Below are 27,742 nucleotides of genomic sequence, written 5' to 3'. Positions count from 1 at the left end.
AATCAATTTATCATGTCATTGTAGGAAAAATAAAAATATGCTTTTTTTAGTTTAAAAAACATGAGAGGTATGTTGGTTAGTAATAAGAAATGTGGAGGATAATAAATATTTCTTTTTTTTTTTTCTTTGCCAAAGGTGCCTATGTTGCCTTGGATACACCCTGTTGTGCGAAAATTCATCAAAAAAAATGATAGCAATTAACATTGCAGGAAACTTTTATAATTCGATTAACAAAAAATATGAAGATTCTTATTAACACGTTCCCTGTCCCAATACAAAAATGCAAAATTGACCGACAAGTCCAACAAGGTTTTTTGAATAATTTGTGTTTTTGTAGTCATAGGATAGCTTTAGTAATGTAGGGTATTTCAACTTGAAACACATATGGTCCATGAGCGTAGAGGGACATTTTTGCTTCTGCACGTTCATGAAACACATGTGGAACGTATCAGTGCTTATCAAGCGCACTTTTCCTGAGCCATATGTGGCTCAGCGGGCAGGGAAAGTGTTAAAACAGCTAAACGTTCATAGCGAATTATTAATTATAAAAAATGTTACTATTTTCATCTCGAATACATTTTAGTTAAATATGAAGTTAGCAACAGGTGTTCGTATGCGCACTACATTAACATTTTTATAGATTTTCTAGAGAAAGACGTCTTCAGTTCGTGCCAGCGATTTGATAGAAAATTTCAATAGTTACCAACTTTCACTTAAATGGAGAGTATTTTTTGTTTGTTTCTAATAAATTTCTTAAAGTACATTATATACATATACACATGCATAAAACGCAATTCAAACATAAAAAAACGGGTAAGTGAATCGGTTACGCTGAATGATTTTAGCTGCGTATATACAGTTTTTAGCATTGCAATGCTGGGGAAAGCATATTCCATCAGTTTGAAAACTTCTTCGAACCAAAACGGTCTCTATACTGAGATGAATCGCATATCGATAAATATAAAAATAATTTTATTTGCCCTGGGTGCAAGTATATAATTTAAAATAATATAAGAAATATATTTATTATGTGTGAATAGAATATTGGCGTCTGTGAAATACATTCGCTTTATAAAGTGTGAATAAAAGGATTTGAAAACTTATTGTAGTTAAACTGGTTTTAAAGTTTTTGGGCCTACAATTTTTTTTTATTTATCTGTAGACTTCATATAAATTGAACTACTTGAATACTTTTTTAAGGTGTCTCAAAATGAAATTATTATTTTTTATTAGCAAGCAAAATATTCTTCACTTATTGACACATCCAGACTATAAATAGTCCTTATAATCAAAAATGTTTAATATATTTTTATATTAGCCTCTTTGCAGAATAGTTGGAGCCTTAAAACGCCAGGAAAACATGATGGAGTTAATCACGTAAGTGATTATTTTTATTATGTTAAGAAGTATTAATCAGAATCCACAGAAATAGCGTAAAATTCATTTTTTTTCACGACCGTATTCGCTTATTGTACTGAATTGTCGGTAAGAGAGCTGTATAAGGTAATTGTCAACCCAGCAAACATATAACTAAAGTTTTATAATGCATAACAGGTAAAAAAAACTTATTCAAACCAGAAAGTTTTTGTGCACTTCAGGAAAAATTAAGGAGACATCCTGCCAACCTCTTGTCATATGAAAACAATTAAAATACAGACACAACAAAAAAACTCACGCGATTTTTAATTCCAAATTTTCACTATTTACTAAATATACATATATGCACATGTATATGGAAATCCTAAAATTGAAATGAATAAATAATGCCGATGTCATTCGAGGGTCATAGCCCTCCTAATAACACTTTTACCACAGTATCATATACTGATATTCCTTGCCACTTTAATTGCGCGTTTTTCATTTTTATAAAATAGTATTGTATTTAAATAAAATATAAAGTATTGTTTCATAAAAAAAATGTAAGTCAATTGTGCAATCAATATAGATTGTTTATAGGTGAACATTGTTCCGTTCCTGTGTTTGTATTAAAGTAAAAAAGCGTGTATAATAGGGCATTTTTTGAAAAATAAGAATTTTCCGTTAAATTTTCATATTAATTCTTAATGATAATTTATAAAAAAAAAATACTAGCAATGAAAAGGCTGATATATTGACAATATTTGGGTGTAATAGTTTTTAAATTAGGCACACGCAAAACTTTCGTTGACGAGTTCGAGTTTTACCTAAATCATTTACTGTGGTTTCAATAATCGATCTTTTATCACGGAACGAAACGCTTAAGCGTAAAATAAAAATTTTGAACTGAATGTAGCATACAAACTGTTCGTATTAGTATTGCCCATTGAAGAAAATGGCCTTCGGAAAGCCCATACATATACAGTTACCCGATCAACACTGCGTTTTTAAAACACTGCTATTGCTCCAAAACTAGACATGTTGGTAATTTTGTGTACTTTACTAGTCATGTAAAGTTTAAATTAGTTTAATGGTCGAACTTTGACTCGAAAATTGACCGGAACCCGAGTTTGGTGTAATATATACATAGTATGTATATACATTTTGATTTTTATTTCAACAACAAGTCATGACACTATAACAAACGAGTGCCCCCTGCTGCAGAGCTCTGCACCCGCAACCGCCCCCAGTGGCGCGGCCACCAGTCAACATCAGGCCACAACCAATTTTGCGGAACGCACAGCAGGACCAACGCAGACAACATCACGCATCCCTCACTCCCCGAGTTACGACAATACTCCCGCGAAGCTTCAAGCTATTGCAACTGAACTGCAACGGACTCACGAGCAAGATTGACGAAATAGTCGACTTCATGAGCCGGTTTGGAATTAAGATAGCTGCGGTCCAGGAGACAAAACTGCACGCTAGCTCCTCCCTGATTACCAGGGGCGGCTACAATGTGCATAGAAAGGACCGCGAGCGAGACAACGGAGGTGGCCTACCGTTCATAGTCCACCATTCAGTGCAGTATCGTCTCATCGATGAAGGCATCGACCGCAGGGACAGCACCTTAGAATGTCAAGGTATACCTGTCCGGTCAGGCGATGCCTAGCACGAAATATATAATATTTACATACCCCTTGTCCCCTGCTGCCCGGCAGGATATCTCCCTGATATTGGTGCGCTCATCAGGGGAGAAAACCGATTGGTAGTAGGTGACTTTAACGCGCATCACGATCTTTGGCATTCAAGCCTGCCAAATGATCGTAGGGGACAGCTATTGGCAGAGCAGATAGACGATTCGACGTTCAGCACTGTAAACGACGACGCCCCCACTAGGGTAGTGGGCAATTGCAGCAGCTCGCCTGACATAACAATTGCTAGCGCAGGCGACCTATGCTCTCGCTTGCATCAGACCACTTGCCTATTATCATCTCGATCAAGAAACCTGCCGACTTTGTTTCCGCGGATCACCGGTCATACATCAACTTTAACAAAGCTTATTGGACCAGATTCGCGGAATTTACTGAGGACATCTTCGCAGGCCTACCCACTCCCACCGACGTGCGCGCAAGCGAACGCGCGTTCCGCAAGGTGATCACAGCCGCCGCGGCTCGCTTCATACCCGTTGGACGGATCCGGGAATTACGTCCCAATTTCCCAGCTGAAGCAGCTGTTCTGGCTAAGGAGCGTGATCGCCTATGCCAGGCCGATCCCGGGGATCCTCGAATAAAGGAGGATCCGGTAACTGGTAACCCAACACAAGCGGACCAAATAGGTAGAGCATCTGAAGTCTTGTAACTTCACCTCTGGCGTGAGCAAGCTGTGGTCCCTGTCGAACCCGACGACGCACAACGACAAGGTGGATATCACCTTCAACGGTCGTACTTCGTCGGATCCGAAGAGATGCGCTAGCTACTTTAGCCGGCAATTTATACTGCATCCTCCGGTCGACAGATCCAAACGTTGTGTCACCAGACGGTTGCACAAACTGACATACAAGAGTGCACCGCTTACTTTCACCAGCGACGAGGTTCAGGGGGCCATCAAACATATGAAACCATCTAAAGCCATTGGTCCTGACGGACTAAACATGCTGATGTTGAAAAAGCTGGGTCCACTGGGAGTAGAATTCCTCACCAAGGTCTTCAATTTGTCTATGGCCACTCTCATCATTCCTGATAAGTGGAAATTAGGGAGAGTGGTCCCACTACTGAAGCCTGGGAAACCCGCCAACCAAGGGGAGTCTTATCGTCCGATAACTCTCCTTTCCCCAGTAGTGAAGGCGCTTGAAACCCTTCTACTCCCACTCCTCACAGAACACCTGACTCCAGCCTCACACCAGCATGGTTTCCGAAGAAAGCACAGCACCACCACGGCACTCACCGTCATAAACACCCAGGTAAACTGTGGACTAAACCAAAACCGCCCCTGCGAGAGGACTGTCCTAGTAGCGTTGGATCTACAAAAGGCTTTCGATACAGCTACTAGATGACATTTTACAGTCGACACTCCCGTCAGGGCTGAAGAGGTGGCCCGCGAACTACCTGAGTGGTCGTCAGTCGTCGGTAATATTTCGAGACCAAATTTCAAAACAGAGAAAAATAAAGCAAGGAGTACCGCAGGGTGGTGTCCTTTCACCCTTGCTTTTTAATTTCTACATTTCGAAACTCCCCCAGCCACCAGAGGGAGTCTCACTGGTCTCATACGCCGACGACTGCACGATAATGGCGTCGGGCAATGACATTGATGGCCTATGCACCAAAGTAAACGAGTACCTCGCCCGCCTTTCTCGCTTCTTCACTGCGAGAAACGTAAAACTTTCTCCCACTAAATCCACGGCGACCATTTTTACCACCTGAACAAAGGAGGTCAAGCTGCCACTTCAGGTACACGTCGATGATACCCCAATACCGACGGTAAATAACCCCAGAATATTGGGAGTTACCTTTGACAGCTTGCTCTCCTTCTCCGCGCACACAACCGCTATTGCAACGAGAGTACAGAATCCCATCAAGGTCCTCAAGTCGCTCGCCGGCAGCACTTGGGGCAAAGACAAAGAAATGTTGCTGTCGACTTTCAACGCAATAGGCCGACCGGTTCTTAACTATGCTGCGCCTGTCAGGTCGCCTGGAACCAGTGATACTCAGTGGACGAAGCTCCAGACCTGCCAAAATACTGCTATTAGGACCGCGACAGGATGTCTCCTGATGTCCCCAATTCAACACCTGCATGACGAGGCTCACATGCTGCCTGTAAAGGAGCATAACAAAATGCTCGGCAAACAGTTTCTGCTAGGGTGTCACCGTAGGCCTCACCCATGCAGACACCTGCTTGAGCCTGAGCCACCTCCCAGGCACATCAGGAGACACTTCCTCAACTACGTGGACGAGATCCAGGACAAAACAGACAGACCACTCTAGGATCAGACAGTATACCGACAGGCCATAAACGACATTCATCGGGAGACCCTTACCACCTTCTTAAGCTCCCGACCGCCGAATGCCGTTATCGGAGTCCAACCCCCACCTATTGCAGACGAAGAGCTCCAGCTTCCCTGAGAGTCCCGCGTAACCTTGGCACAATTACGTTCTGGATACTGTAGCAGGTTAAACTCCTACTTATCCAGAATCGACCCCGACATACTAAACATATGTCCGGCATGCGAAGGCACCCCGCACGACACTAACCACTTTTCACATGCCTCATCAAACCCACTCATTTAACACCTCTCTCCCTCTGGACCCAACCCGTCGAAACAGCTAGTTTCCTGGGCCTACCGTTAGATGAGCTAGACGAAGACGACCGGTGATTACACTACACTGACAGGGCGAAGATACTGCTACAACAACAACAACAGTGACATATTAACTTCTTGATGTAAATTTTTTACAGGGTTGGTTGTATGACTATAGTAAGCCGACAAAGCTACGTAACAGCCTTATAGACCGTAGCCCAAACGGAGTGTTTTTCCATCGCCATAATCTTGAAAGATCTCAATTGTCTTTTCTACCTGTTTACTATCCCAACTATATGTTGAGGCGCCAGCGCGTGCAGTTCCTGCCTTCAAAAAAATATCCAAATCGAGGAATCTTACCGATGAACCTTAACGATAAAAGGTACGTTCTTTAGACTTAACATTTTCAATTAAACTAGGGCATTATTTTAGGTCAAAAAGATAATTTAATTATTCGTTTTCTATTATTTTTGAGATGTTTTTTATACTTAATCCTTTTCTTAATAAAATAAATAATTGGCGCGTACACTTCTGTTAGGTGTTTGGCCGAGCTCCTCCTCCTATTTGTGGTGTGCGTCTTGATGTTGTTCCACAAATGGAGGGGCCTACAGTTTTAAGCCGACTCCGAACGGCAGATATTTTTATGAGGAGCTTTTTCATGGCAGAAATACACTCGGAGGTTTTGCCATTGCCTGCCGAGGGGCGACCGCTATTAGAAAAATGTTTTTATTAATTTTGCTTTCACCGAGATTCGAACCAACGACCTCTCTGTGAATTCCGAATGGTAATCACGCACCAACCCATTCGGCTACGGCGGCCGCCTTTTCTTAATCCCTTAAATTGCTGTATTTCGAAGTTTCTGATAGCTTCCATAAAAAAGGAACAGGACACAAATACAACTACATACATATATATATAAATATATATATATATATTATTGGCGCGTACACCCTTTTTTGGGTGTTTGGCCGAGCTCCTCGTCCTATTTGTGGTGTGCGTCTTGATGTTGTTTCACAAATGGAGGGACCTACAGTTTCAAGCTGACTCCGAACGGCAAATATTTTTATGAGGAGCTTTTTCATGGCAGAAATACACTCGGAGGTTTGCCATTGCCTGCCGAAGGGCGAGCGCTATTAGAAAAAACTTTTTCTTAGTTTTGGTGTTTCACCGAGATTCGAACCTACGTTCTCTCTGTGAATTCCGAATGGTAGTCACGCACCAACGAATTCGGCTACGGCGGCCGCCTACATACAAAGAATAAACATGTATATATATTATATATACATATATATTTATGCACATACGATTACAAAGAATTTTTTAATCTCCTTGGTTTAAGATATAATTTAAGAATTATTGTATTTTGACAAGAATTGTTGTTTTTTATTAAAAATATAGGATATATGTAAATGCATATACAGTTGGTGCTTATATACTTTGTTAGTGTCCTCCATAAATGGAGGGACGTACAGTTTAACGCCGCCTCCGAACGGCAAATGTTTTTTATGAGGAGCTTTTCCATGGCGGCGGCAAAAAAGCCCTATAACTCAAAGTTTTACACTTGTACATAATTTAAAAAAATTCAAAAAATTTTCATTAAAATTTCGAACTTTTTAATCAGAATACCAGAATGGTATGGGCTTTTCAGTTTGATATATGTATATAGTAGTATTGGGTAGGGAACTATTTTGTATGTACGTATATTTTACAGATTGATGTATATAGTTGGTAACACATTTTTTAATTTAATTTAATTGCTTTATTTAATGAGTCAATGATTGAATTGCCTATTTACACCCGGAATCATTTCAGATACTTCACGCTGAGCTATCTCCCGGGATCGACTAATGTGCTGAATAAAATTAAATGGTCTAATTATGCGTTTCCATATAAGAATTTTAGTCCCGTATTGAAAACAACACCAAAGGCAAATTATTATATGTGGTCTAAAGAAAAACTGAGGCCCGATTTGCATAATCGGGAATTATATTTTACTAAACCAATTTCACCAACTAAATCTTTAGTTCCGAATTATTGTGTTGGAGCGTACAAATTTCAGGATACCTACGCTAATATATTGCCCATTTGCATTGATAAATTGCCTGCTCTTCCAACACCAGCCGAAAGGGGAGTTTTGAACAATAACAAATATATTTCTACTACGCTCCGATTTGAGCCTAGCACCAGGAGCGCATACATTCAACATTTGTTATCCACCACCCCCCTTCTAAATTCAGTAAACACATCTAATATATATTTCACTATAAGAGATGCTATTACTCCCAGAACTCCCACCATTTCTGAATTTAAATTAAAGAAAAATTTTACAACGAGAAATTATGAAACGTATCCCCCTACGGATTACAATATACCAAGAGCTAATACTATAGCTTCAGAATTGTGGACAATGGCATCAAATCCCATTAATTTGAATCAAAAAACTTTATTTTCTCAACCACAAAAAGATCCAGTTATATATTCTTCCAACGACGACGGAACGCAGAAGAACACTGATGATTTCAATTCATTTTCCTTTGCAAATATGAACACAACTCAATCGCATTGGAGCTTCGACCAGTTTCAGCATAATACTTGCACAAGCACTTTATTGAATACAGAAAACAAATGTCCTTCCCAAAGTAAGGATAATACGAAAAATTTTATTTCCACAGCACCGTTGCAAGTCTCTACATGGTCGACAACCTTAAGGTCTCTACCTGTTGGAACAACTACAGTTTTTGGAACCATCTCGACGCCTTTAACTAAATTACCTTACTCTGACAATGTTTCAACAACCGTTTCATGGAATGTTACACAAGAATCAATTTATTTAAGTGAAAAAAGTTCAAGTACTGCCAGTACAACTACCAACCGACCAACGTACAGGAGAAGTAAAATTATTCAAATCCGTAAAAGAATAGTTTTTAAAGAAAAAATTAAGAAAAAGGAAAGAAATGCCAAAACGTTATCGTCAACGTTATCGACACCCATACGATCTACTGAATCGAAATCGAAGGAAAAGAGAAAATATGTTTCTTCTACATTTCCTCCACCCGCTCAAACAATGCCGTCGCCACGGACTACTGAATTGGAACCATTATTACGAGTTAACAGTGTTGTCAAAAAATCCAAAAATAAGTTTCAAGTGAAAAATCGCAACCGATGGACTCCTTCATATGAAAGGACACACAGTAAAGTAAACAATAGTAACATTACCACAAGTACCGCAATAACAACGGCACTTAAGTTGACGACCAAACCTGACCCTCAAAGGACTCATAGCGCAAACAAATTGAGATCAAAAGTAAGCAGACATAACAGAAGATCGAATTTTATGCAAATTAGTACGACGAAGAGCATGCCAGAATTTCAAGTTCAATCAACTACACCAATGGCTAGTAGCACTCCGGAATCTGCAATAATGAGAATATTAAATATAAATTCCGCAAAGTTGCCCATTGCTAAAAGTAACTCAACGAATTCGTTGATACCTATTCCAAAACCTAGTAATGGATTTGTTGCTGAGCTACCTATAGTCACATACTTCAAAGAAGTAACGGAATCTCGCCAAATGTAAACATGTAAAATTTTCAAATTTGTATGTGTATAATTGTATTAGATTGCTTCATTAATGAATGAAGTCAGTAAACTTGAAAAAGGCTTACACTTTCATATGGGAAGAAGTATTAAATTTACGACTTTATTTTTTTTATTAAATATGACCAATTTAGCACACACGAGCTTCAGTTTCACAGAGCTTTAAACGATTTTTTAATTTCATATTACTATAACTACTATGACATATATCTTACAATGTGAAAATCATATACGAGCTTTTAATATTAACGTTCCCTCTAGCCGGTAGATATCACTAAGGGGGTATACAATACAAACAATTTACATAATAACGACTCATTTGTGACAAAATTTACAGCGCATGAGGATTAATTAATATTTTTTATTTTGTCAGTATTCGTTTAAGTACATATATATATATATATAAAAGGCGTGTATACCCTTTTTAGGTGTTTCGCCGAGCTCCTCCTCTTATTTGTGGTGTGCGTCTTGATGTTGTTCCATAAATGGATATTTTTATGAGGAGCTTTTCATGGCAGAAATACACTCGGAGATTTGCCATTGCCTGCTAAGGGGCGACCGCTATTAGAAAAATGTTAAGCTATTTATGTTAAGCTATTTTAATTTACTTATATAATTATAATTAGGTATATTGGATATACATTATGCGTCCACAAAATCGTGTATTACTTCACCGATTTACGGCATGCCACACCTAATGGAAATTAGAAGCCGTTTCAGTAAAATGCTCTATCATTCTACAAAATTATAAAGAAAAAGTGAAAGACTACGCCAACTTGTGATCGGATGGATCCGAATTGTGGACAGGAATATATAAGTTTGGAAGTATTATTTTAGTTTGGTCTACCGTAGTTTCGATTGTTCGTGAACTTTAACGGAAGAGTTCTTAACACTAATGAAACATTTGACAAATCCACTCGAAATTTGTGAAATATACTCGACGAGCACTTAAAGAAATTGGAAAATAATGTATATGTTTGTATGTATATATAAAATATATTTTTCGAAGCTATTAATGGGACTTACCTATTTATTGTTATATACTATATTTCATTGGTGTTTGTTCGTTAGGAAGTATAAAGTAAAAAAAAACTTGTTTGTTTGAAAAATACGTTAATAGCATGATAGCAGGCAAGAAGTGGGTGAGTATCATATGTTATATCTGCATACATATGTGAACCCCGAAACGATAAGAATTTATCACAAAACTCGGATAAGTCATAAGCACGTACCACATATGCAAATACAAGGTTGACTACAAATATTTTATTTCTAATTGCGCATTTTAGGAAATCGGAATGGCTTTTTGCGATTAATTATCTAATTATCAGCCTTTAAAATCTTAATCCCGTAAACAGAGGTTTCATAGGAAGAAAGTTCAACCTTTTTTATATTATATTTTTATAAAATAGCGAGAAGTACGAAGTTGGGGTATGCATTGTTCTTCATCTTCATTGATGCTAAGCGGTGCCAATTGAACACACCAAGTGAAGCCAAGTCCTCATCCAACTTATCTTTCCAACGCAAAGGAGGACTTCTACTACCACCAGGTGATGCCGCCTCGAGCACTTTCAGAGCTGAAGCGTTTATATCCCTTCGGACAACTTCGCGTCGCTAGTGAAGCCTCTGGATCTTTATTTGTTGCACCATATCTATGTCGCCGTAAAGCTCATACAGCTCATTTTTCCATCGCCTACGATACTCGCCATCGCCACAAAGATCCAAAAATCTTCTTAAGAATCTTCCTTCCAAACACTCCAAGGGACGGCATCATCGGATATTTTCATTTTCTAAGCTTCTGTTGGATTCCAAGGCTGGCATTATTATCGGTGGTAATGCTAGTCCCGAAATAATAAAGTATTTTACTCCGCAGAACTTACAGAGCGGTTACTAAGGCCGACTATGTCAATAGTGCCTGAGAAATTAAGTTCTGCAGCTCGCACAATCTATTCCAGCATCCGGTTAAAAAGGTCACTTGATAAAAAGTTACCCTGTCTGAAACCTCGTTTGGTATCAAATGGCTCGGAGAGGTCCTTCCCAATTCAGACGTTCACACGGAGCTGCTGGTATTGCCCAGCGTCATTTTACACACCCTTTTTGAGTGTTTGGCCGAGCTCCTCCTCATATTTCTGGTGTTCGCCTTGATGTTGTTTCACAAAAGATGGGAACTGCAGTTTTTAGCCGATTGCGAACGGCAAATGGAGCTTTTTCATGGAAGAAATACACTCGGAGGTTTGGTATGTCATTGTCGCATGCCTGCGCACTTCTGAATGGTAGTTACGCACCAACCCCTCGGCTACGGCGCCCGCCGTCAATCTATACCATATATGTATGTACATATAAATATTGGGTCTGTTGCGGCATTACATCGAGTAAACTCTGCCAAAGTGTGCAAACGCCGTACAAAATCAGAGAATTTCATCGTTAAAAAATATATAAAAAATCATACTATTAAAAACCAATCCACCTACAATACATAAAAACTGACACTAAATTTAATTTTTTCCTTGCTGTAATTTATTCATACCATATTACATAGTCAAACCCATCAAAACACATGCATGTTGTTTATGTTTTTGTGCATATGCAGCTGTAACCTCATTTGAACCGTTTGCATGCATTTCACTGTCTAATACCAACACTAACTCCCAATTATAGTAAAATCTAAATTAACAATTCTGAGCAACAGAGAAGTATTACGCTCAAGCTTTTTTTTGCATAAACCTAAAATATAGTAAAAATCATATTTACTTTACGGCAAAATGCGTATAGATTCTTTTTTCAAAAAAATTTGTCATTATTTTACTATTACCAGGTAATGTAATTTTATATGAAGCAATGTTTCTTGAATTCGCTTGAAACGCGTAATTTGTAGTACTGAAAATCGACGCCATATAGCATATGTATGTACATTCAACTATTATTGTATTGCAGATTATTTTGGACTGTAGTTATCAGTATATCCTGTTGGAATATGTCATCAATTTTTATTTTAATGTTTAAAAGATACCTTTCCGATTCAATCAGTATAAGTGTCGAAACTTCATTTCTGCGTTGGAGTAATACATTCCCTTCCGTAACACTCTGTTTGTCAAAAAATCGATCGAACACTGAAGTTATGGACTATGTGAATCAGCATAATATTAATTATATAAAAAATATTCATAACTATTTATTTGTCACTCCAACTAATATAAATATCAAAGAAAATTACTGTAAAGGCCTAAATTCAACATGTGGAGTCAATATTCATATTGCAAGAAAACAAGTGAGTATCACATTCACATATTTGACAAGTGCAGAATAATATCACGACAAAAGAAATTTTAAAATTAGATCTTTTTGTTCATTTGTTAAATTAATTTTATTGATTTCAGTTGCTTACACAAGTTTGTGAGTCTATAATAACAGGCGTAACGTTTTTAGATGATGAGCACAAATGTGAAAAAATATTTAAATTCCATGACCTTGAAATGGGTTATTGTTTTCTTGCTAATAATATAATTGATTAGTAAGTATTAATAATAAAATCTTGAAACAGCGTACGTATGCAGATACTCCATCAATCAAGAAAATAATAATCGAATGTGTCATACGTATGTATATATCATACACTGTATGTATGTACACTGGTATCAATTCCCACATATTCATTAGTAACTAAATTATAAACAGTGACCTTTTTAATAATTTTTAATACCTTCTTAAGTTAAAGTGGTCAAAGGCGGTTCACCGGGGAAATGAGATAGGCTTAAATATTATTAGAGTTAAACGGAATTATATATACATATATCGGAATCACCACCAGTGTACATAATAAAGCAATTAAGCAGCTGCCTAGAGCGGCAAATGGAAATTGGTATGATGCAACTGAGCTCGGAAAAATTAAAATTCTACAAAAATAAATACAAAAAAACATAAATTGGTGAAATCGACTTTAAGCTGCACCTTTATAACATGCAACATCAATATAAAACACACGAAAATGCAATAAAGTTGAATATATACATATATGGCTTTTCTGTGCATAAATGGCAGTTGAATTGCACTCATACGTACATATATTATAAATTTCTACATATGTAAAATATAGAGGTACAGCTTACAGTTGAGTATCTAGGTATGTGTGGTAATTTGTGTTAATATTAAAAAAATATAAAATTTTGAAATCTTTAATACTAGTCACAATTTAGATGAATTGCCACTAAGATTCGGTTCTTTTGGTGCGAGAAAATCTTTGAAAATGTTTCTAAAACCAGCATCTTTTTGGAGATACGAGGTACGTGGAAACAAAAAAATATCTGAAGATGTTTGATTCGGAAAATAATCGCTTAAAGCAAACGACAACAATTTCAAAATTTTTCAGAAAGAGTGAAAAAGTATTTTTTTATTGCGTTCACATATTAGGAATTGGAGTACATTAAGTTATAAGCGAACATTTGTAGAGATTTTTTCCGAGCAAAAGCTATTTAGCAGCTTCTCTCTTTTCGAAATATATTCGAAAGAAGAATCTCAACAAAAATTAAATTGTTAAATACCACCGTTATTTTACATATGTTAAAAAAATATATGTACTTAAAAAACTTTTTAGATGTATGTCCATAGCAATGAGGACATACCATACTTCGGGTTACTCTCACACACTTTAGGACAGGATCATATCAAATATACTTACAATATGGAAGAAATGCAAAATAGTGTGGAAGTTATAGATGAAAGCTTTAAAACAAGGAAGTGCAAGTCTCCACATGATGTAATTTACGGATCGTTTTATCACTACAGGTTGGAAATGGTGTTATTTGTATATTTATAGCTTCATTGTAATAAATTTGTGTACATAATATACATATTACATAATAGTATTCTTCATACGTACATATTTATCTTCCAGTTTTTCAACCTGCATGACCGATCTTAGGATTGTTTTGGAGGTGAAGTATTGTAATTGTACTTTATTCACGTCCCCAAAAAAATGTAAGTTTACAACATACATATCTAAAAACTTTTTGAAATATGCCTAGTATGAAATATCAGTATTAAGCTTCCAAGACAGATTTTAAAACGAAATCAAAATGGATTAAATCGGACTGTATCTGATCTCTTCTGAAACCTATGTTGGGTATTTATTTATGGAAGGGTTAAATTCCGACTAATCTTGAACCCTTCCATACTTACTTTATATGATTTTCAACTATTTCCTTTACAAAAAAAATATGCGATGTACAACGAAGGTACTGAATTCATTAAGATTTTGTTTTCTATTTTACAGACTTCAATTATTTTTGCGATATTCATGGAATGGTATGTGTTTCTAAAGGTGAATAAAAGTTGAAATATTAGCCGAAAAGTATTTCAAGGCTGAGCGAAGAAAATTAATCAAATTTCATATTAGTTTAATATAAAACAAAAGAATACAGTCAGAAATTGCACTAATAGAAATTTCAAAATTAGAAGCATATTTTAATATTGATAATGAATTAAAGAAACGTTTTAAAGAATAAAAATGAAGGCAGGAATAAAGATAAGGTGAGGAGAAAAATAAAGATAAAGATAAATTACAGTAGATAATAGTAGAGCCAGAGAACGTAAATTCATGTAGAGCCAAAGATAGCGAAATAGATAAAAATAAATATATGTAAGTACACAAAGATAAAGATAAAACTAAAATCGAACAAAAACAATTTATTACAATGAGAATTGTTATTTGTTGAATTCTGGACCATGGGTGGGACCATTAATTTTAATATACTTTTAAGCTTACGCATAAGTTTTAAATTAGTGGGTTTGATATTCATTCACATTGAATTGCTTACATAAATGTTACTGGATTGTATATATGTATATATAATTGGCGCTTAAACCCTTTTTGGGTGTTAGACCGAGCTCCTTCTCCTACTTGAGGCTTGTCTCTTGATGTTGTTCCACAAATGTAGGGACCTACAGTTTTAAGCCGACTCCGAATGGCAGATATTTTTTATGACGAGCTTTTTCAAGGCCGAAATACACTCGGAGGTTTGCCATTGTCTGCCGAGGGGCGGCCGATATTAGAATGTAGTATAATCATCTGTCAAGAAAAACTTATTTGTACTACGATTACGGTTTTAACTCTGTTGAATATAGTTTATGAATGAATTAAACCCTAATAGATGAATTTGAGATCAACAATTATATAGACTATTATTCCCAAAAGGCAGCCTACATGCACAGATTAAAAAAAAAAAAAAATTAATTAGTATTAAATTATATTAGTTTAAATTAATATTTTTTCACGTGTGTACATTTGTGGCCACAAATATTTACCGACTAAGATATATGTACATATTTATTTTTTTCGGTTAAATTTTAGGTTCAGTTACAATTTTGTTACTTTCTCAGATATTATATAATGATTTTTCTTGAAAATATGACTTCCGATATAAGCGGTTATTGTTTGTGGCCACAGATATATGTGACCACAGATATGTGGAATCTAATGAAATCTTTAATGGAATATAAATAATAGCGGATATTACTTCGAAGGCTAAACAAATCGCCAGAGAGAAATATATATGTTATCCATCATGCTCGGAGCTAAAACTTCAATTTGTTGGGTAAGGAATGAAGAATTTATATTTGAATTGTTATACTTAAACATTTCATCAACTTGAAATTATATATTAACAGCATTACAAAATTTGTTACTCCCAAAAAAAGCAAGTCAATTGACCGAAATGAGAAGGACATAGAACCGAATAGATTTGCCAATGTTCGTCTGTCTCTTTGAGGTTATCGAGTTAAAATATTGTACACATTCAAAGTGAAGTATTGAAAACTATATACTATGTATATATTGCTAGCATGAAAATTGTCCTTTCATTCGGTGAACGTATTTAGAGCAATGTACAAAATAAGTGAAACCCTTAGTAATACTGAGGATAGATAAGGATTCTTTCGACCGTGTTCGCCTTTAGAACTTTCATAGACTTGCTCAAATCTCGGATTGAGCTATATCTTTGTCCAGATTCATTTTTGAATTTGGGGACGTTCAAGTATTACGTAAGCACTATGGGGGGGTGGGGGGGTCTTTGTTTTGCTTATTTTGTATGACATGGGGGGTAGGGGAGTCTAGATGATGATTACGTCATCAGTAGTTATTTACTTTTTTACACGAATGGCAATCCTCACATTATCTATGCTTGAAAACGAACTGCTTTTTCGGGGATTCCCGCAAATATACACGCATACGCGATTCGGGGAATTGCCGCACGCTGTTCACTATTGTCTAATCATTACTAGTGGCTAAATTTCTTCTGTTAGTATATTGTTTTGTTCGGATACAACGCATCTCAACATTTGTGTTACCGTTGATTCCATTAGCCAAAGTTTAACGTTTAAATAAGATGTCGTTTCAAATAGACAAATCCAAGTTATACCAAAAATTGTTTGAAAGTTTTAAAAAATCTCATACAAGTACGAAAGTACAAAATGTACAAAAGTTAGTTAACGAAGTGTGGCGAAATTATAAATTACGAGCAAAGTCCGACAAGGAACTAGATATCATTGTATCTAAGAGAATTGAAGAAGAATTGCAAGCGGCGACTAAGAATAAATCCAATCTACTACATTTTTTTTCCAAGGTGAGTAACGAGATCATTTTAGGTACCTATGAGTACTAGAAATATTAGAAATTTATGCGAATTTTGCAATTTCCCTCTGGGGAAGTTGATACACGTAAATGACGGGCTAGGGCTTTAAATAATCTTTAAATTCAGTTTTTATTGCATACTTTGTATTTATGTAGCTTAATAAGAGAATCTTTATCAGAACCAATAGAAAGTTTGTATTTTTAGGCAACGACTACCTGTAAACCTGCAGAAAAAACACAAATTATACAGCCAACTTCAAATATTAAAAAAACAGGAAGAAGAGAAAATAAAACCCGGTAATGAATCACAACAACAATGTGAAAATAATGATAATGCAGATAAACAGAGATCAAAACCTTCTCAGGAAGCTATGAAAAATAAGATTGCTCTACTCGAAAAAAATCTGAACGCTTTGTATTCTACTAGATAGTATCTCCAAGCCGTGCTGAAGTTGATAAACAGATCATTAAGTTGCGTGAGGAAATAAAAACAGCAAAACAGGCTTTAACCAGGAAGATTCAAAACGCAGTTGCCCAGAAGAAGCACAGGGATGGTATGAAAAGAAAGTTAGAAGATATTTGTCATGAAAATCCAGAAATAAAAAAAAGACTATCTCTGAGGGATTCAGTGGGACGTCCTAATCTTGAAAGCAATCAACCATCATTATTGAAAACAATTGCGGAGATAGCTTTATTTGGGAGTGCAGCAGATAATAGAAGACGAACGGAATCTATTCGCAGCGTAAAAACTCTTGATGAACTCACACAAGAATTACGTAAAATAGGATTTGACATTAGTCGCAGTGGGACATATCTTCGTTTGATTCCCAGAAAGTCTAATTCTGCAGAGGGACGAAGACATGTATTGACAGTCCCTGTTAAGCTCATTCGGGCTCAAACTGATCACCACAGGAGCCACTTAGATATGAAGTTCGCTGAAACATCAATCCATTATTTAGAGAACATAGCATCCATACATGGACCAGATCAAGTATTTTTCATATCTCAAGATGATAAAGCTCGAGCCCCTATTGGCGTAACTGCGGCAAATAAGCAAGCACTTCTTCTAATGCACATGGAATATAGAATCAAATTACCTGACCACGATTGGGTAATCGCTGAGCGTAATAAATTAATACCATCTGTTTACGCTGGTATCAAAATCACTTCCAGTATGCTAGGGCAACCGCAAGCGGTTGGATATTCTGGACCAACATACATCGCTATTCGAAGTGGAAAGCATAGTTCATCTACTGCTAATACTCATGCTCAGGATTTCGAGACCCTTCTCGAATTTGAAGAGTTTCGACCATTAGCTAAAACTGACCATGGACTAGTAAAACCAGTGGTAATCATGACGGTTGATGGAGGGCCAGATGAAAATCCGCGTTATGAAAAGGTCATAGGGTTTGCTATACAACACTTTAAGCGACATGATCTCGATGCATTGTTTTTAGCTACCAATGCTCCTGGAAGAAGTGCGTACAGCAGAGTAGCGCGCAGAATGGCTCCTCTTAGTCGGGAACTGGCTGGTTTAATATTGCCTTATGACCATTTTGGGTCTCATTTGGATGAACGTGGCGTTACAATTGATGAACATTTAGAAAATCTAATTTCGAATTTGCAGGAAATGTATTAGCTGAAGTATGGAGTTCAATGGAAATTGATGGCTATAATGTTACTGCAAAATATGTTGGGGCAGGTCAACAAGATGTTCCTGATTTTCCAGACATTAAATGGTATTCAGAACATGTGCGTGAAAGCCAATACTTGCTTCAAATTGTAAAATGTAGAAATACAGAATGCTGTCGTCCAAGAAGTGGCCTATTCAGATTACTAGATAACAGGTTTCTTCCACCACCTGTAAAAGTAAAACAAACAGTTGATGACTTGGTTTTGGATGAAGGAGGGTAATTTCTTGATCTTCCACTCAATTTAGCTCTACGCTTAAGTGCTTCACTCAAAGATTTCCTGCAAATGCCCTACGATTATTTTTGTCCGACGGTAAAATTGAGGCTATCAAGTCGAACATGCAAAACGTGTGGTCTTTATCATGCTTCCATCAAGTCACTAAAACGTCACATCGAGAAGATCCATAAAAAAGCAAACACGCACACTGATAGGAAAGTTAACCCTGTAAGAGTCGCTGCTCGTCGTGCTAATGAACTGATGTGCATTATTCAAAATTTAGAGCACCATGATGTTGAATGGCTCGATGAGAATGACGTAGACATTCCAAAATCAGATGAAAGTGAGCAGATTCTCAACACTGAGCAGCAATCCAAGCAATCCAATGTCATCGAAAACTTAGAATCATGGATTCGGGTTTCATGGACTGAAGACTGTTAATTTGAATTTAATATATGTACCAAAAATTTAAAATAAGTTTGTTATGTTCGTAAGATTATAATACCTATTTTTGTCCCTTACTCTATGTTGAATACTGCATCAGTAAAATCTAATCTGTATTCTAAATCTATTTTCTTATTTTTAAAATTATAATTATAATATAAAAAAATACATTTTTTAATTGAAAAATGTTTACGTAAGCATGGGGGGAGGGGGTAAAAGCTTTGCTTACTTTTGCTGACAAGGGGGATGGGGGGGGGTAAATAATTGTAATAAATCTGCTTACGTAATACTTGAACGGCCCCTTTGGGAGCTAAACAACATATGGTATAACTAAAACATGAACCAATTTTTCAGAAATATATGAAGGAAACTATATGACTTTTCAACTTGAATACACAAAGGCAGAATTCTAAGCCGCACGCTCTACTCGTTACCGGTTTCAGCACTTATACAACTAAAAGAATTGTTATCTTGGTTCAGAAAATGAGTTTCATATGAAATGAAAATATTAAGCTGGAATACCAACTCATACGTTTTGCGCGGTAGCACCTTTAGCGTTTTATTCAGTTCACAAATAAATCAAAATATATCCTTGAATCTATTCTTTTCCCATTATATTTTACTGTACTGAGTTCAAACTTTGAAAACACCCTTTTTCTATTCTAGATCCGCAGAAATAAAAAAATCATCTCAAGCAGGCTTTGCATTAATAGAGATTGAACTACAAAATACTCCTTCCCTTCGATATATAAGAAGCGTAACCCAGACACATCTGGATTTAGTTGGTAAGTAACTAATCATGCACATGCTACGTTTGGGCAATAAAAAGATTTGCTGAAGTTGTGAGTGTAACCTTCTTCTTATACATAAAAAATTTGTTAAAAAGTAATATAAGGAGATAGGGACAAAATCACATTAAGTTTTCTGATCATTTTCAATACAATTCAACAAATCTCATTTTTTTTGGCTAACCGTATACGCTGTAACAGATTTTTATTAAATATTATATTAGAATACAATTTAGTTTATTGTTCAGTTTCAGCAGGAGGCGTTATAGGTTTATTTATAGGAGCTTCTATACTGAGTGCCATTGAATGTACATATTTTTTCTTTAAAAAAAGTTTCATTATGTAATTAAAATATATTGTATGAGTAAACAAATTGCTATTAGTCCAAATTATATACATACATATGTTGACCAATAAAACAAATCGCAACGTTTTTGGACTATTTCACTTAAGTGTGTAAAGCGAAGCATATACGAGGAATATTGTTCCAAACATGGTTGAAGGCTGCCGTAATCAGAGAACCAAGGCGAATCTATTAAAGGTGATGTTGGTAAATCAGCTTATTTGTTGTTTTCTTTCGCCGTGTCCATGTAGCTGTCAACACATAATAAAACAAGACGAATTAATTTTTTGTTTTCTACTTCGTCAAAACCTTTAATTAATGCGCCTTGCAGAGACGCAATTATGAAATTATTGATTTTTTTTTTTTTTGACAGTTGTATCTGTACGAAGTATCTGCAGTGATTTTTTGTTTCCTTTTTAATAAGAATAAGGACTTATAGTTTTTATTTTTGTATTGAAGAAAGTGTTTACCGACGCACAAAGAGCTTGGCCAAACAACCAACAAAGGATAATTATAATTATAAAAAAATTACTAATATATCGGGTATTTTTTTAAGATGATGATACAAAACAGAAATATTGTTGGAATAAATTTTTTATTATTATATATTTCGTGGCATTTATTTTTTGAATATCCGGCATATGTCCGCGCCGCTACAAGTTACATTGTTTCTTCAATTTTGGCCGTATGACGTCAAAGGGGGCTTGAATATTATAATAAATCGATTTTTAAGAATGCCGTATGTCAATTTGCTCCGTTTTGTTGGAACCAAATGTCGTGTATGCTTAGATAATTACCGCCATTCACCGTATACAGAATACAGAAGGCAGCGCCTGAAACATAATTATGCATGCATTTCCCATAGATAGTTAAAAATGTGAAAGAATTTGAAATATTTGTTTGAACTTCAGGTAGTTTTTATACATATGCATATCTTAGCTTGAACCTAATATGAACTATTGGCACTTGTTGGTTTTTAGCTTTGGTTTGTTAAACAATGAAAAATTGTAACTGATAACGCGGATGTGTGTAAAAAAGTGTGCATGCAAAATATCAATGGCAACATTGTGTCGATATAACCAAACACAAACCGATGCATTGTATAAATATGTAACCAAACGAAAGCAGCGGTTTTCTACGGGCCAAATTTTTGCTCAATTTTGTGTATCTCACGGGCAACAGGAAGGGACTACGGTGACGTCGGTGAGTGCTGGCAGCATTACTCCATGTACGGCACGTATATGGCGCCTACCAATGGTTCAAATTAATGATTCAGAGTCCAGCTTACTTCGTTTTACTTGGTTAGACGTTTTCCCTTTAAAAAATTGTACACCCTGTTTTGTTCCTCGAATTTAATCGGTTCAGTAGCACTTCAGCATTACATCTGGGCGTTGTTTTTTATATCAATATGTATATTAGCTGAGTCGAAAATAGTTTCCAAACAAAGTTGTGAAAAATGGCCGTCGCTGTTGACCTCGTTAAGGTATTTATTACCTATTGTGCCTTATTTATAATTTAATTTTTTATATTAGTGTTTAACTTGATTCAAACAATATATTTACGTAGGCTTGTTTATTTTGAATCGAACAGAAAATATATCGAAAGTAACTTATAAAGGTGAACTATATTTGGATAAAGGGGACAGTTAAGTTTTCATGACTCAGAAAATCGATATGCCAAACGTGTCTTGAATGAGTCGAAAATAATTATAAAAAATATACAGCATGAAATAATAATAGTAATTTTCCAAAAGTGGTATCCCTTCAATATTTAAGATCCGTTTTCTCAATGAAATCATTTGTGATCACCGGCGATTAACTTCTAATTAAAATTTTATCTTTAATATTTCGTGTTGCAAAAAATTACAACAAAACAAGAACAATTTGGATACTGTAAAATTATGTACATTACAAAACAGAATTCAACCATATAGGGGTTTCCCTCATACTTCAAAGTCTTCTAATTGTTTTTGGCGAAAACACGGAACAAAAAAGTTAACATGTAATTGCAAAGCGGTCGCTTTAGCTGGGTGGGTTATTTCGTAATTAACATTCTGTAGTGTCCGGGTTCAAAAACCGCTGTAGCCAAGAAACACCAAAATGATCGAAAAGGTTTTTTCATTTCCATGACAGTCGATTCTACGTAACCGGAACGACTCGGATTTATATGAGGTACTGTAAACTATACAGGGCTAGTTTACTGGGGCGGCAGCCCTTGGTCGGGAAAACCCCAAATAATTCCGGTAACGTAGACCCGGCTGCGATACTGTAGTAGGTTAAACTCCTACTTATCCAGAATAACCCTGACTTACTAAGCATATGTCCAGCATGTGAAGGTACTCCGCAGGACACTAATCACCTTTTCACATGCCTCATCTAATACCCCTCTCCCTGTGGACCCAACCTGTGGAAACCGCAATTTTCCTGGGCCTACCGTTAGATGGGCTAGAGTCTAGCCGCTAGACGAAGACGACCAGTGATCTACTAACACTGATAGGGTTAAGTATACTACTACAACAACAACCAGGATTTATATCCGGCCAAGGGCTGTCACTTCAACAACATAATGTTTTTACTATTACAACAACGACAATAAAAATATTTTTTCTCGGCATTCAAGGGCAGACCTCCGAGTGTATTTCTGCCACGAAGGAGCTCTTAAAAACCATGTACCGTTTGGAGGCGACATAAAACTGTAGACGCCCATCACAAATAGGAGGATGCCAATTATACTTACATATATATATATATATATGATATATATAATTGCAATAATTTATCAAATTTAATAACTCTTGGCCGAATATAAATCCAGTCGTTCTACTTTCATATTTGATAGCCCTATTTGGGCGACCGCCGTAGCCGAATGGATTGGTGCGTGACTACCATTCGGAATTCACAGAAAGAACGTAGGTTCGAATCTCGGTGAAACACCAAAATTAAGAAAAACATGTTTCTAATAGCGGTCGCCCCTCGGCAGGCACTGGCAAACCTCCGAGTGTATTTCTGCCACGAAAAAGCTCCTCATAAAAATATCTGCCGTTCGGAGTCGGCTTGAAACTGTAAGTCCCTCCATTTGTGAAACAAGATTAAGACGCACACCACAAATAGGAGGTACGCCAAAAGGGGTGTACACGCCAATTATATATATATATATATTTGGGTGACATTATTGTAAAGTACTGATAGAAAAATGCTTTTCTTAAATGAAGTTAAAAGTGAGCAAAGCATAAATTTATTAATTTTTATCTAAGTTTACACTTAGCTGGGTTTATTATTATTTCTTAAGATAAAATAAAATAAACTTTGTTATTGTACTTCATTAGAACGAACCACATTTACGAACTCTAAAATTATCTGGACATGTTGGATTTGATAGTTTACCGGACCAACTGGTTAACAAAAGCGTACAAAATGGATTCGTTTTCAACGTCATGTGTATAGGTAAAGATAAAAAGAAATCGAAAATTAAATTAATATCATATATAAATTACACATCTTTTTAGGTGAAACTGGGCTTGGCAAATCCACCCTTATGGATACTCTTTTCAATACTAGCTTTGAGTCTACACCAAGTCCGCATACATTACCGAACGTTAAATTGAAAGCCCACACGTATGAACTTCAAGAGAGCAATGTTCGACTTAAACTAACAATTTGCGATACAGTAGGCTACGGAGATCAAATTAATAAAGATGATTCGTTTAAGGCCGTAGTAGACTATATCGACGCACAATTTGAAGCCTATTTGCAGGAGGAACTAAAGATAAAACGTTCTTTGATTTCGTGCCATGACAGTCGTATTCATGTATGCTTATATTTCATATGTCCAACAGGACATGGCCTTAAGTCATTAGATCTAGTTTGTATGAAGAAACTAGATAGCAAAGTGAATATTATTCCTATTATTGCAAAGGCCGATACAATATCAAAGTCAGAATTAAACCGCTTTAAAAGTAAAATTATGCAAGAATTGTCTAATAACGGAGTTCATATATATCAATTTCCTACTGACGATGAAACCGTTGCTGAAACCAATACAACAATGAATACGCACGTTCCATTTGCTGTGGTGGGAAGTACTGATTTTATAAAAGTAGGTAATAAATTAATACGCGCTCGTCAATATCCATGGGGTACAGTTCAAGTTGAAAATGAAATGCATTGCGACTTTGTCAAGCTTCGGGAGATGCTGATTAGAACTAATATGGAAGATATGAGAGAGAAAACACATACCCGTCACTATGAGCTGTATAGGCAGAAACGTCTTGAACAAATGGGATTTAGCGATGTTGATAGTGACAACAAACCAGTAAGTTGAAATTTATAAGAAATCGTGTCTGAAGAATATTTTTTGTACAATATATATTTTATATTTTAAGATATCATTCCAACAAACATTTGAAGCAAAAAGATCAAATCATTTAGCCGAGCTTCAAGCTAAGGAAGAAGAAGTTAGGCAAATGTTTGTTCAAAGGGTTAAAGAAAAGGAAGCTGAACTTAAAGAAAGTGAAAAAGAGGTAGACGTCAACAGAACTCTTCAGAAAAATTTAAATCACTATATATCTTTTAATTTAGTTGCATGCAAAGTTTGATAAACTCAAACGTGACCACGCAGAAGAAAAAAGAAAGTTGGAGGACTCCCGAAAAAAGCTAGAGGAAGATTTCGTAGAATTTAGCCGTCGTAAAACTCAGATATCGACATCACACCACACTTTGACTTTAGGCAAAAACAAAAAGAAGTAAACACAAAATTACATAACTGATCTATAGTTTCATGTCAAATTTATATGAATATTTACATGTATTTATTTAATCACGATATGGATATATACGTACATACACATAGAATTAATATATTTTCTTATGAGTATGTTTATTTTACTTAATTTCATCTGCCTAAATATTATTAATAAAATATGTGAAAAAATATATTCAGATATTTCAGAATTTATTTAATAACTTCAGCATAGCTGACTCGCAATTTTTTGATAAACGTTAATTCAAACTACGAGAAAGGACGGAATTTTTTAAAAGCATATAGCTCCGCAACTCCAAACTCCAACTAGATATCTTGTTGCTGTTTTAGCACGTAGTACGTATTGTTATCGAGACAATCTCACAGTATAACCAAAGATAAATGCTTTATCGATGGGTCGGTTGTTGTAGCAGTTCATAAGCCCTGTCGGTACAGTGTAGTAACCGACAATCTCATTTAACGGCAGTGAATATATATAGTCACCGATCGCCATCGTTTGTCTCATCTTACGGCAAGCCGTATTCGTACGGGATACCTTCACGTTCCGGACATGTATTGAGTGTGAGTCGGGGATTTTTCTGGGTACGTACATTCCCAAGACAGCCGGTCTTACCTACCAAAATGACACGGGTTTTTCCCGACATAGCCCGGTCTAGAGCGCTGAGTGGGTCGGTTATGTGAAGCGATGGATAAAAACATTTATGCCCAATATTGCCGCTGTCACAACCATTGTACAGATCCTTAATTAAAAACTCTCTTAGCTGCTTGTCAAAAAATGTTCGCAGCTGAGATCATCTGATTCCAAAACGTTCTTTTGTGAAAAAAGTCAAAAAGTCTAAAAATTACTTAAAAATTCAGATATTTCTCAATAAAAAGCATTATTATTGCTAAAAAATGTATTAAAAATATTTGTTATTGTAAATTTTCCTAGTCAAAGATATTACTTTGCATATTTTTTCTGTTATTTTTAATACCAATTACAAATTTGAATTTGGCATAGCAGCCCGGCCAATACGCTCAAGCAAAATGACCTAGCATTCACACTATCATACACTTAACTGCCTGTCAAACTCACACCAAGGGTGCCTATCAAAAAATACTAAGAAGAAGAGTTTTTTACTTGTGGGGGAGGGGGCCCAGTTGTGACGCAGATAAATATTTTTGACATGCGGTATGAGAATGACAGTTTGAGCCCTCCCAATCATGTTCGTTTGACGTTCTGCAGTTTTTGGACAGACATCAACGTTAATAGTCGCATTGTGTATTCGCGCACCAAACATCGTGTTGAAAATCGTGCGAAAAAGTTATTTTGATTTTTTTCAAAGTACCAAAATTTTGTGAAATTAACAGTGAAAAGGTGAGTGTACTGCATCAAAATATTGTATTTGCGGTATATTTTGTGATTCTATATGGATTTATGTGATTATGTGGTGTCTATAAAAAATTTGCTTGTCATACATAAAAAGGCGTCGTGACCCGGTTGTGACTCACCGGGTGGGCCAGTTATGACGCACCTTTTTTTCACTAAGATTATGTAGAACTGTCAAATTCCTACATTTTTGTTGTTGTTTAAAAAAAAGGAAAGGAAATTTACATATTGAGACCAGTTTGTCCGAGAATATTCTGGAAGATCTCGATCGGGAAGGTTCGAGAATGTTCAATTTGGTAAAAACACTGATTAAGAAAAAATATTTATGTTATTAGGAATAAAAATTTAAAAATGTCATTATAAATTATACTTAACTATTGATTTCAATAGATCTAATTGTTAAAACACGATTATTAACGATCGATAAGAACTTTTTGAGAAATGGAATATTCGCGCTCGGACCTCGCGCTCAGGTATAAATTGAGGCGCCGGCGGGCTCAGTTCATTTGAGAATTGTCCGCGGTTGAGTAAACATCCGAATCGTGCCGTATACCGAAGTGTTTCGAAAATCGCATGAAACAGTTGTCGAAACGAGTTTTAATTGCAATTTAATTCGTGTTTTGCTTTTTTTGCGTTTTCAGCCATGTCACCTCAGTACGAGAGAGCATGGTATAAACGACAGGACCTTATCGCGATACGTACAGAAAACGAAAGATAATTTTGAAGATATTTCGAAATTGAAAGATGAGGATTTGTTAGAATTCATTCATGGTGTTGGTACGAGAACTCCATCAAACATGGTTTTCTCTCCCACTCAAGAGAAAGATCTCGTTGGATACATCCTGAAGTGTGTCAGTCACTACTATGGTTTGAGCATCAATGAATTGAAAGAGCTGGCGTACCAGTTTGCAAGAAAGCTGTCTCTCAGTACCCACCTGAATGGGATAACGATTGTAAAGCGCATCGTAAGTGGTACAGACTCTTCATGCAACGGCATAGCGAACTGACGCTCAGAACACCGGAGCAAACATCCATGAACCGAGTCAAAGCTTTCTGCAAACCCAATGTAGACAATTTTTTCGCAAATTTGTCTCGGTTGATCGATGTACACAACTTTGACAGTTGTTCCATCTATAATATGGTTGAAAGGGGCTTCTCGACTGTGTCAACAAAAATTGGAAAAGTCATCGCTTTGAAAGGTGTGCGGCGTGTGGGAAAACTAGAAGCTGCCGAGCGAGGAACCATGGTGACACTGGCT

At 36.2% G+C, this 27,742-nt stretch overlaps 3 protein-coding genes across 5 annotated transcripts; all 3 read left to right on the top strand.

Annotated features, from left to right (window-relative positions):
* Positions 1-2,394: 2,394 nt before the first annotated feature.
* LOC128867301 (uncharacterized) lies at positions 2,395-10,289 on the top strand. Its single transcript, XM_054108410.1, has 3 exons — positions 2,395-2,400; positions 5,812-6,035; positions 7,466-10,289. The coding sequence occupies exons 1-3, from the start codon at positions 2,395-2,397 to the stop codon at positions 9,228-9,230; spliced, it is 1,995 nt and encodes a 664-aa protein (XP_053964385.1). The 3' UTR covers positions 9,231-10,289.
* Positions 10,290-10,388: 99 nt separating this feature from the next.
* On the top strand, positions 10,389-20,922 carry LOC128867670 (pickpocket protein 19). Of its 3 annotated transcripts, XM_054109102.1 has the most exons (11): positions 10,389-10,600; positions 10,663-12,065; positions 12,185-12,518; positions 12,628-12,761; positions 13,433-13,529; positions 13,842-14,032; positions 14,142-14,224; positions 14,520-14,567; positions 15,753-15,840; positions 19,893-20,011; positions 20,263-20,920. In XM_054109102.1, the coding sequence occupies exons 2-11, from the start codon at positions 12,013-12,015 to the stop codon at positions 20,358-20,360; spliced, it is 1,245 nt and encodes a 414-aa protein (XP_053965077.1). In that variant the 5' UTR covers positions 10,389-10,600; positions 10,663-12,012; the 3' UTR covers positions 20,361-20,920. The 3 variants fall into 3 exon arrangements, with proteins under 3 accessions (XP_053965077.1, XP_053965078.1, XP_053965079.1); XM_054109103.1 differs by lacking the exon at positions 10,663-12,065 and having other exon boundaries at positions 10,389-10,500; positions 20,263-20,919; XM_054109104.1 differs by lacking the exons at positions 12,628-12,761; positions 13,433-13,529 and having other exon boundaries at positions 10,389-12,065; positions 20,263-20,922.
* Positions 20,923-21,720: 798 nt separating this feature from the next.
* Positions 21,721-25,290, top strand: LOC128867674 (septin-2). Its single transcript, XM_054109109.1, has 5 exons — positions 21,721-21,840; positions 23,683-23,800; positions 23,863-24,668; positions 24,739-24,876; positions 24,935-25,290. The coding sequence occupies exons 1-5, from the start codon at positions 21,814-21,816 to the stop codon at positions 25,100-25,102; spliced, it is 1,257 nt and encodes a 418-aa protein (XP_053965084.1). The 5' UTR covers positions 21,721-21,813; the 3' UTR covers positions 25,103-25,290.
* The last annotated feature ends 2,452 nt before the right edge of the window (positions 25,291-27,742 follow it).

The sequence above is a fragment of the Anastrepha ludens genome, chromosome 6 (genome assembly GCF_028408465.1).
Source record: "Anastrepha ludens isolate Willacy chromosome 6, idAnaLude1.1, whole genome shotgun sequence".
NCBI classification, from domain to species: Eukaryota; Metazoa; Arthropoda; class Insecta; order Diptera; family Tephritidae; genus Anastrepha; species Anastrepha ludens.
Note: the sequence above shows the minus strand (reverse complement) of the source record. Positions and strands in the feature narration are given on the sequence as shown.